This window comes from Orycteropus afer, unplaced genomic scaffold (genome assembly GCF_000298275.1).
Source record: "Orycteropus afer afer isolate SDZICR_OR568_19922 unplaced genomic scaffold, OryAfe1.0 scaffold00037, whole genome shotgun sequence".
NCBI lineage: Eukaryota > Metazoa > Chordata > Mammalia > Tubulidentata > Orycteropodidae > Orycteropus > Orycteropus afer.
The window spans coordinates 15625460-15637482 of record NW_006921624.1 but is presented as its reverse complement, the minus strand read 5'-3'; the positions used below and the strand labels follow the sequence as shown (position 1 = coordinate 15637482).

Sequence of the window (12023 nt, the reverse complement as noted above, 5' to 3'; positions counted from 1 at the left end):
TGTTTGGCTGGAAACCACAGGTGTGGGTTCAATTCCAGACCTGAAGGGCAGCTAGGGGCCATAGTCTCGATGCTAGATATTTTTGTATTCCTATAAATCCTCTTGAACTTTGTTTGGGATACAATTTCCTTGGAAACACTTTGATTTTTTTGTGTCTTGGTTTTGTGATTTGTTAGGTAATTCAAGAACAGTGCTAAATCTAGGACAAGTTACTAAGGCAAGACTTTTCTGAGTACTCTACCCAATGCTCTATGTTGCTGTTGTTTTTGTTAGGTACTGTTGAGTCGGCTCCAACTCCTAGCAACCCTATGTACAACAGAACAAAACGCTGGTCCTGTGCCAGTCTCATAATCCTTGCCACACCTGAGCCCACCATTGCAGCCACTATGTCAATCCATCTCATTGAGGGCCTTCCCCTTTTTCATTGACCCTCCACTTTACCAACCATGATATCCTTCTCCAAGGAATGGTCCCTTCTGACAACATGATCAAAGTAGGTCAGACGAAGTCTGGCCATCTTCGCTTCCAAGAAGCATTTCGGCTGCACTTCTTCCCGGATGTATTTGTTAGTTCTTCTGGCAGTCCATGGTACTTTGAGTATTCTTCACCAACACCACAACTCAAAAGCTTAACTCTTCCTTGGTCTTCCTTATTCATTGTCCAGTTCTCACATGTATAAGAGGCAACTGAAAACATCATGTCCTGGGTTAGGCGCACCTTAGTCTTCAAAGAGACATCTTTGAATGCCGCGTGGATTATAAATATTTTCACTCCAGTTGGTGGGAACAGGCATTACTTCCTATCTTATGTGAATGCAAGGTATTGGGAGCTCTGGTAGCGTAGTGCCTAAGGCACGTGCCAGCTAACCAGAAGGCTGGTGGTTCAAACCCACCAGCCACTCCTCGGAAGGAAGATGGGGCAATCTACTTCTGTAGTGATACTGCCTCGGAAACCCAAGGAGGGGTCGCTATGAGTCCGGCCGACTCGGCACATAACAACAACAACAATCCTTTCAGACGGTTTGTTTCTGCAACCTCAGGTAGTTTCTTCACATATATGCTCTAATGAATACCTTGCTAAATACTTAAGGAAAACCCTCTGCAGATCTCCAGGATTTTCTGGAGAATCCTGAGATTCTCTGCCTCAGGTCCCTCTCCCTGTACCAGGACTAGCAACTCTCTGTTAGGGCTTATCTCATCTGTTCTCCATCTCTCAAGAAGCACTGTCTTTCATTACCTGATGTCCACAATATTAAAATCTGGTTTTATGTGTTTTGTCTGTTTGTTTCTTTGTTTGGTTAGTTATAGGCAAGATGGTAAATCCAGACCCTGTTATTCTATCTTGGCTGGAAGTAAAAAGCACAAGAGTGATTTAAATCAATCTATTTTTGTCCCCCTCCCTTTGTTTTGGAAGAGACTGGGTGGTTCAGATGCTAACAATAATAGGGTTATTACTGGCTGCTGCAACAGAAATCTGTTAAGTGATATATGTCAATTAGAAGTCTCATTAAGTAGCAATGCCAGGTGATACTTCAGACTTTTTCTCCTTTCTTAGTTGATCCTCTAGTATTGATTTAGCATTGTATTATAATACATTGAATTACATTTACGCTTTCATTCATGACTTGTATCTTCCATACTCAATTTTTACTACAATAACCCATACATTTATATCATTTAAATATGTGATTGTTATTTGCACTCACCTTGGTGAATAGTATCACTTATTATTTTTTCTTGTTCCTTTAAGAGAAACCTTGACTGGTCAAAGATAACCGTGGCAAATTTCCAGTTAGCAGCAGGGAGAGTACAGGGGCCCACAAGCTTTTGTAAGATAGGGGTAGCTGCTGCTTCTAGGAGACAGTACGCTTGGCACTGGCTATCTGCAACATAAAAACATTCCACGTGTTTTACTAAAAAGCATAGGCTCTTTTTGTGCAAGCCAGTTAAAGCATGTTATTTCATAAAAACCTGAACTTGTATCCAAATTCTTTTCTATGTTAAAATCATGAGATTGCATAGAGGCTTATTTTAGGATATTATTCTAAATAGACTAGTAAAAACAAACCAGAATTAGCATAATTTCCTGGCTATCTTGTTTATAAGAAACTAATTTAGTACCTAATTCAACATGGCAGGTGTGAAGTAAAGAGAATCGCATTTTCTTTTCCTTTTCTCTCTCCATTATTAGCTTAAAACCTTAAGTCAAAGTATAACAGTGACCAATTATTTCTAGTTTTTACCAGAATATTATTATTCAAAGTTTTGCATAGTCATCTAAACCCAATAGTGTTGAGTGGATTCCAACTCATAGTGACCCTATGAACCCTATCCTGAACTCTATAGTGACCCTATAGAGTAGAACTGCCCCATAAGGTTCCCCATGCTGTAATCTTACAGAAGCAGAATACCACATCTTCTTCCTGCAGAGCAGCTGGTGGGTTCAAACTGCTGACATTTTGGTTAGCAACCGAGCACTTAACCACTGTGCCACCACAGCCACTGAGAGAGCATAAATAAACATGAACCAAAAGGTATTTGGACCAAACCAAAAATCAAACCCACTGCCAGTGAGTTGATTCCAACTCACAGTGAACCCCGCTGGGTTTCCAATGCTGTAAATCTTTACGGAAGTAGTTTGCCTCTGGGAGTTTGACCTGTAGACCTTCCTAGTTAGCAGCCAAATGCCTTACCCACTATGCCACCAGAGCGCCTTAGCTATTTGAGAACTAGTGTCATATTTCCTTACTGATTTTAATAATGAGCATGATGTTCTTAAGCAGGCTATTCTTTAGGTGTCAACGAATATTCTTTACAGCAGAACAACATTTTAATCAACATAGGAATCAATAGCAACTTATTTACATGTCCCTGACTGAGGGTAAAGGAATAGAGGGCGGTCACTAGCAGCTCGTTTTCCAGACTGGGAAGAATAGTTGGAGGAGCTGTAGTTCTTTGATGAGCCCAGGGAAGCAGCAGCAGTTTAAATGAAGGAAGAAAGAACACTTAGTAGATGCAAGTAGGGACATGGGGTGGAGCAAAGGCAGTGAACAGCGCATTCTGGTTTGGAAATAACTTGAAAATAGGCATGGAAGGAAGAAATGAAGGCAACTGAGCAAATATATCTGAAACAAGTGAAGAAAATACATGGAAAATGAGGAATGTCCTAGATACCCAGGAAAGGGCTTTCAAATTGAGTAAATCTGAATGTGTTTTAAAAGCATGTAACATACCTGATGCTTGAATTTCAATGATTTTATCTGTTCCTCTTTCCTGATTTATTTTCTCCAGGGTTTTATTAGTACAAACAGTAGAATTTTCTTCTTGAAGAGTCAAAGAATGTTCCTCTTTATCTTGAAATTCTAATAAAATATATTAAGTTGCATAGTTAAAGCTTTACTTAAGTGCTCTCCTCTAAAATATGATCACAATTGCTAAATTCTCCTTTGAAGCACATCAGTATCAAACTGAACAACCACTCATTTTCAATAGACCTAACATTGCTCTAGGAGCTCTGGTAGCATAGTGTGTAAGCCACTTGACTGCTAACCAGAAGGCTGGTGGTTCAAATCCACCAGCCACTCTTCGGAAGGAAGGTTGGGTAATGTACTTCCATAGTGATACTGTCTCGGCAACTCAAGGAGGGGTCACTATGAGTGGGGTCCGAGTCGATGGCACATAACAATAACAACATTGCTCTGGGTAGTAAGCTGAATGGTATAATGGAAAAAACTTTGCCATCAGACCAGTGTTTTAATCTCAGTTCTTACACCAGCCTCAGTTTCCTCATATTTAAAATATGAATATACCTCCTTTAAATATTGCTCTAAGAATTAAGTATATTCTTGATATATAAAACATACACACTATCATACTTCATTTTTCTGTGACTTCCAACATACTCTTTCTATTGTTGGAAATCGTCTCCTTTCCCTGAGCCCTCCCTGTCTCCATCCTTTCTGAAGTACACCAATTTTTCACGCACCCTTTAGCTCTCAGGTGTCTTCTATAGAAGGTTTATGTAACTGCCCACTCTATTTCTAGGCCAGCAAAGTGCCCTTCTTTTTTATTCCTCAGCACTCAGTGCCTACCCTTCTCCTGGCACTTATCACCTTGTACTGAAATCATCTGTCTGCAAGTTTTCTTCCTTCTTTTCCAGGCATTGTGGATCCTCCCCACAATATAGGTATGTAAACAATTTCAAGTTATATTAACTAGATAGTAATGTCATCCTTTAATAATGAGATTAAGGGATAATTTTAGAAGCATTGCTATCTTAAAACATTTTAATATGTGAGCTATAAATACATAGTGAAAAATAGAAAAATGAAGTAAAATATCCTCGTTTGTCATTTCCAAATAATATTTTCAGTCCACTATAAATAATCGGAATAGCTATGAGCAGTTTTTAAGGGGGCTGATAGGTTGTAACATTCTTTCTTGCCCCTGAATCAACTATAAACTAAGACAAGTAAAATATGTGCCAAAATATTACTTCTATTACTTACAAAGGCTAAGTTGGAGAATGAAGCTTAGTTTGAGAGTCAAATGCGCTTGCTAAATATACACCATAATTAGGCCAACGGACCCATCCAGTCATAGACTACGCTGAACTGGGGCAGGAGTCCCCACAGTGGTAGTGGTAGGCCTACTCAGGAAAGACACGTGACATAAAGAAACAGGGAGAATGCTTGTTTTTTGTGGTCATCTTATTTTCACAAGCTTATACCTAATTCCTTCTTTCCAACTTACCATTCAGATAATTTATGCAACCTCTTCTAAGGAAGAGGCTAGAGTGTAATACTAACTGAGGAAACATCAGGACTACAGAAGTATTCCCCTCTAGCACTAATATTCCCTTAATTGTTTAATAAATTAATAGCTGCTTTCCACAAGGAAACATGACTTGTATCTCCTTCTTTGCTGCTTTCCCTCATTCCGTTTGCCAGCGTACTCTATCATGAGCCATTATTGCAAGTATGGCAACCAGAAAAGGATGTCAGAGTCAATTCTGGAGTCGTTTCCTTTTTTAACCCTAAATATGAATAGACTCCAAACAAATCTGAGAATAAAAACAAATCTTTAAAAAATTTCTAAAATTCCTATTCTATATCATATTCATAAGTCTTTGTATTTTGCTCATTCTTTTATGTAGAAATTAAGTTCTGAGTAACAATGCAAATATTGGTTGGTATACAGAGCAGTGAGGGCTAAGTATGCTATGTCTACCACATAAATATTTACATGTGTATTTACTGCATCAGGGTTGTCTGTGTTAAGCTTACACTAGCATACCTATTCCTTACCAGAAGTGAAATGGTATGACACATAAAGCCACCTTTGATGTGGTTATAAGCACTAAATGTAAGACAACTATATACTCAAATAGAAACTCTTTGGTGAGATTGAAAAGAATAATAAGCAACTAAATGGGCAAAAAAGTTCTGTAGGTATATATTAAAATATAAGTTTAAAGACTAAGTTAGGACATAATGACTGCTAAAAAAGAAAACAGAATGGCAGAAAGATCAACAAAAGTTAGAAATACTATGAATTTGTAGGTCTACATTGCAGGAAGCAAGTTTTGTAAGCAGTAGCTTCTGTTACAAACTCAAAGGCACTTTTCAATTGTACAGAAATACAGACCTATATCATCATAATATCATCTTATAAACAAGAATCATGAATCAATGACATTTTCTTTGTGAAAAATAACAAATCTATTTTAAAGTTTTGTTCTTTGCTTTGTATAATAAATTATGCATCTAGTCCTCAACACTATCATATCTATGTCAAAATATTACTGAATTACCCACGTTTTTTTTCATCACTATTTGTGACATCCATCTTTGAGGTGCAAGTCTTATATTTATTTCGCAGCATAATAAAGTCACTTAAAAGGTCCAAATCATTCTCTTGTTTTTCACTGTGTTCAAAAGACACTTTTTCAATTCTTGAAGAAGAGCATGACTCAACAGTTGGTCCTATGCAGTCAAATTCAAAGTCATCTTTACATTCTTTCTTTTGGATTATTCTACAAACTAGCTCTGGATCATTCGTTGGTTTTTCTCCTTCTGCTGATCTTTGCACAGAGACACATTCATCAGGAAAACAAAGATCTGGTGCTTCTCCTGCCAGAGATGGACTCTTTTGTGGAGGTGACAAAGGATCATTTGGAGATTTGTCACTACTACATAAAATAGGTGAAGAGCAACTTTTATCTTCTGGCCATGCTGAAAATAGAAAATAAAAAATATCCAAATGTTTTCTATGGCTAAGTGAATATTAGGATAATTTTTTGTTGTGGTTTCTTATTAATATAATTTGATCCTTAGGAGTACTTTGTTTATAATTTTGAAAATAAATGTTCGGTCTATATATAAAATAAATTTTCAAAAATGACAAAAACTCAGCACTTCTTTTTATTACTATAGGATCTAGGCTACTAAGCAAAGTAAGAATTCCAGAAAAAAAATCTATTTGCCAATAGGTTTGCAATGAGTCATAAGCCTTTGAAATAACAATTACTCCAAGGGTTAAAAACTTATGTACTAGGAAGCCACAGACTGGGAGAAAATACTTACAATACATGCACCTGTCAAAGAACTGTATCCTAAAAATACATAAAGAACTCTTATAACTCCATATAATGAAAGTACCCAATTAAAATATGGGCAAAATTTGAACAATTTTTCTTTTAAGATATACATGTGTGGTGTGACGGATCCCTATTATATGGCCTTTCTCGTGGTCATGGTCTTGTAATTCCTACCAAATGACTGAGTGGGACTTTATTATGCAAATGAGGTGCTTGTGGCATTGGATAGCTTGCTAATAATGCAATTATGGTGTATGTCACCCTTGTTGGGGTGAGACCATGCAAATAATGTGTATGGAAACCTAATGAGGGGATTGGTTAGTTTTACCATCCTGATACGCTTAAAATGAATCATATGAGAGATGAATTGGAGGGACCTCACTACCACCAGGAAGAAGAGATGGGAGCAGAGCATGTCCTCTGACCTGGGGTCCCTGCCCTAAGAGCCTCCTAGGCCTAGGAGACAGAGAGATAGTGATAACAGTGGAGATGGTGCAAGATGGTGGGAAGCAGCAACAGAGAACTGGTGGCAGCAGAACCAAGAGACCAGAGAAAGATGGTAGAGTGGGCTTCCCAGTCCGTGGAGCAAGGCAGTTACAGTGGATGTGCGGATCCACGGGGTGAGAGAACTGAGTACCTCCAGGCAGGAGGCTTTCTGATAGAGAAGGATGCCCCAGCACTTATTGGCAGAGATAAAGAGCTTTGTAACACTTGTCTGGGTAGGGAAGGACCCAGGTTGAGGGCTCGAGAGGCTGAGGGGCAGAGAGAGGCCTGCCTGCGGGAATAGCTGAGATTAGGCTGTCCTGACTGAAGAACTGTATCCTGAATCCTTCTTCATCCTGAATAGCACTGTTACTTCCCTAATAAACTGTGAGTATAGTCTGTGAGTTTTGTGTGGCCACTGTAATGAATTACTGAACCCAACAGAAAAGTAGAGAGTGTAGTGGGAAGGATGGCTGGTGTCAGATTAGGTAAAAAGTTCAGAAAGAGGAAGTATGTCTGACCTCTACTTCATAGGAATCAGCCTCAGGCTACTGATCTTGATCTCCTTCCCCCTTGTTAAATTAGAAGAGATCAGATGCCCCTCACCACCAAGCAGTATCAGATTACCCAATAAGCAAGGTAAGCACAGGCTAGCTTGTGCTTATCTACTAATCTTTAATGAACAATTTCACATTTTTTCACCACATCAAAGATTCTTCTTCTAGGTATAGCTAGCATCTGTCTCTCTCCCAAACTCACAGCACCTTCCTATAGAATCAAAGCCTCTTTTCAAATTTATAATCCCTGACAGGGATGGAGTACCCCATAAGCAAGTTAAGCCTGGACTTACTTGTGCTTACTTACTAATATGTAATGAAATGGCTCGCTACAGATTAGTAAATACAAGTAAGCCCATGTTTACTTTGTTTATTGGGTAATCTGCCCCTGCCACCATGCCATTCTTCACGACATATCTAGCAACCAAAATAATTAAAAAGATACTCAACAGACATGTCTGCCTTCATAAATTGTATAAGTAAACAATGCTCTAAACTTTTTACTAAAAAGAACAATTTTCTATTGTTAAAGGGAGATTACTATATATTATCAAATACTCAAAGTTCAGCTATTGGGTCAGACAAATAACAGTTACAGCAACATGCTGATTTGTGGCCAGGCAGATGTGAACAGAAAACTGGCTAGCAATTAATCATTTGTAAAAGGAAACAAGGCAATTTTAATTGAAAATGGCTAAAAATTTAAAAATAGAGACTGAAGAATTTTAGAAGAGAAAGGAGAATTTTAGAAGAGAATTTTAGTATTAGCTGTCATTTTTTTTTCATTTTTTTAATGGAAGAAAAAGGGGCCTAAAGAGGCCCTAAGTCATAAATTCTGACAGTCAGAGCCAATACTGAATGCCAGAGCTTACTTATATTTCCTCAATCACCTAGTGAAAGGAAACCTGTTATCTAACATTTTTGAGTGTGAAAATGTTCACAAAAATGATTGTTATTATTATGTACTGACATTCTAATTGAAGCAATTTTGTAGGCAAAAAGATCTTTTTAGTATTGTCAGAAGATAATCATGACACAAATCTGTATTTAGATATTCCAAAATTTCTGTCATTATCAGATTTAATCCTGCTTGTTTCCAACAATCTGCCTTTAAAGGACTAAGCATAAAGCTTTCTTCTTCAATAGAAAACATCTTTCTTAAATCTGTAACTGAATATTGACTGTTGGATTTTTGAGTTTTTAGTCTTTAAAAAAAGAACCTCTCCCCTTCACCCTCAGTAAAATAGTCAAAAATAGTTGCCAAAAGGGCATGGGGAAGGCATTGTCTGACTCACTCTAACTTCACCATCAGTACCAACTGCCCAAGGCTTATTCCTATGAGGCAGAAGTCAGACATGCCACCACCCTCTAACCTTTTTACCAATTCTAAACTCAACCATCTTCCCTACTCTCTACTCTGTTGGGTTGGATAATTCATTGCAATGGCCACAGAGAACTCACAGATAATACTTATGATTATGTGGTGTATTAGGGAAGTAACAGTTTACAATATAGGTTTAGGAACTCAGGATATAATTCTTCAATCAGGACAGCCTCTCCTCATCCATGTCCATAGGCACATCTCTCCTTGGCCTTCAGCCCCTCGGCCTGGCCTTTGCTCTGCTCAGGTGTTACAAAGCTCTTTTAGCTCTGCCAAAAGGTGCCCACCAGCACAGTCACTGTACCAAAAAGAATTGGTTGATGTACAACTATTTCAAGAGGTAGCATATGATCAAAACCCAAATGGCACCGAGGGAAGAAGCCCAAGCTGCACTGAAGGCACTGGTGAAAAATAAGTCTCCAGCAACTGAAAGGTTTCAACCAATGGATGCAGCATTAAGGTCATTACTTGTCTATGCCAAGAAATTTGGAAGACAAGTGGCCAATCAACTGGAAGCAATCCATATTTGTGCCCATTCCAGAGAAAGGTGACCCAACGGAATGCAGAAATTATTGAACAATATTGTTAATATCTGTGGTGGTTAAGTGTGTGTGTCAACTTGGCTAAGCCTGGTTGAGTGGCTGGGCAGCTGGATGTAGTATTCCACATGACTATTAGACTGATAATCAACTCCATGGCAGAATCTACTGTGAGCAGCTGAGTAGCTGCCATTGGGTATGCGGTCTGCTTCCCGTATATAAGAAACAGCTTTGGCACTGGTCTCCAGCTTATGGCATGCTTGGACCCTACATGGAGCCATGTCATTGTTCAGCAGCCTGCCATGTTCTGCCAACCCTGGGACTTTCAATGGACTTGAATTAATGTCCTGCCATGTGGTTTGGTACCATCGGGACTGTGCCATTTTATTTGTCAACCTTGGGCTTGTTAGCCTCAGTAGCCAGTAGCTGCCTGAGTGAAGACATATCTCTAGCTTCAGTGGGCTGGAAGCAAGAGGCAGAGCTAAAGTCCAAGGTTGAGGGGCTTCCACATAGCCCCTTGAGCCTGGCACTTTGAACTTGGACTTAAAAGCCTCCAAACTATGACAGAATAAACTCCTGTTTGTTAAGGCCATCCTATTTGTGGTATATTCTTGTCAGAGCGGCACTAGGTAACCAGAACAATATCACACACAAAATTTTGCTGAAGATGACTCAAAAAGGGTTGCAGTGATACACAGACAGGGAACTGTTAGAAATTCAAGCTGGGTTCGGGAGAATTTTTGTAATGAGGGATGTCATTGGTGGAACCCTTGAGACTATGGCCCTTAGACACCCTTCTGCTAGGAATTCAACATAACCCCTGTGGCTCAATAGTCAATGAAACAATAGACAAGCTATAAGGTGAATAGTAATATCAGGAGGGAATACACTGATTATAACAATCAAGCATATGAAATTAAGAGGACAGCATTTGCCCAGGGATAGAGCAAGGAAGGCAGGAGAGGAAGGGAAGAAAGGATGAAGGGAAGGGGTGGGTGTAGGAGGGAAGCGGGAAGAATGCTGTTACAGGGTAGGGATTGCAGCAAATGTCACTAAAGAGAATATGTGTGGATTGTTGAATGAAAACCAATTTGCTCTGTAAACCTTCACCCAAATCACAATAAATTTTTTTTTTTTGCAGTCTGGAAATTAAGACACAAGTTTAATGAACTAGAATTTGTGCAATAAATATTATTAAATGTTTTTTACAAGTAATATATTTTTAAATTAATTCTCACCTCTTTTGAAAAGCTTTTTATTTTCATCTGCATGATTTATTATTTCTGGCATTAAGTTTATTGACTCCTTCAGTTCTGATGATGACGGAATATCAATCTCTTGTTTGAGGGTTGTAGATATTAAGGATTCACAATCAGTTGTCAACATTGATGGCTGAAATAACACATAATTTAAAAAAAAAGATGTTGAGGTTTTTTCTAAAAAAAATTTCTAAATTTATAAATAGATGCATTTGTTTAAATGGCATATCACATTTTAAACTAAACTCATGGTCAAAATTTTTAATGCTATACATTACATACATTTAAAGAACAGAAGTGTAGCTGCCAAAGTTATATTATAAACAATGTTCTCTCTGAGTAATGTTCTTTATGGCCTTTATTACATTATTGATATATAATATCCTTAAATATAGAAATATCTTCTTGTAGGCTAATAGCAAAGTTTTGAAAATTGAAATGAAAATAATCACTGTAGCTGATGAGAGATGATGAATGGGAAAGGGTGAGAAGTGTAGGTAGAACAAAATGGAACTTTACTGCACACTACATGAAGTATGTTTCTCTTTCATTTTTACAAAACTGGGTTCCTCAACAAATGAGATTGTATGTGCACCACTAACTCTCAGAGTTAAAAGGTAGAGAGAATGAAAGAAATAAGTCAATAGGTGAATTGATATTTCTACCATGTATGTTTAAAATATTAAATGTATGGAAACTCTTCAAATGCCTTTAGTTCATTATATACATGTCATTTTCGAGTTTTAAGAAAAACCCCATTTGTGAAGCATTTTAAATTATATCAGAATTCTTTTTAACTAACTTTGTGAATGCATTTAATTTATATTTGAACTCATTTAACTGCAAACAATTATTTGTACTCTTAACTGCTGGAATTCACTGCACAATAACATCATCATCATAATTTTGTGTGCTACTGAAACCATACACTGAAAAAAGAGGGGCTGTGCCATGTGAACTTCAGCCTATATGATCATGAGACCACAAGAACTAGATAGTGCCCGGCTACCACTGTAAACCACTCAGAAAGGGATCAGTGCAGGAGATCCTGGATAGAATGGGAGAGCAATGTAAAACAAAACTCAAAATCTTACAAAAGACCAGGTTTACAGGCGGGGCAAGATGGCGGACTAGGCAGAAGGATTGCACAGACCCTCTTCAACAAAGAAAAGGGAAACCAATTAACACAGACACAGAAGATAATCTT

At 38.1% G+C, this 12023-nt stretch overlaps 1 protein-coding gene across 1 annotated transcript in view; it reads right to left on the bottom strand.

The window, feature by feature from the left end:
* The window catches only part of SHOC1 (shortage in chiasmata 1), an 86330-nt gene that overhangs the window by 40617 nt on the left and 33690 nt on the right, over positions 1 to 12023 (bottom strand). The window contains 7 exon segments of the mRNA XM_007936769.1: positions 1706 to 1882; positions 3233 to 3352; positions 5816 to 6232; positions 8608 to 8664; positions 8667 to 8842; positions 8933 to 8972; positions 10796 to 10949. Of these exon segments, the coding sequence (XP_007934960.1) occupies positions 1706 to 1882; positions 3233 to 3352; positions 5816 to 6232; positions 8608 to 8664; positions 8667 to 8842; positions 8933 to 8972; positions 10796 to 10949 (1141 nt within the window).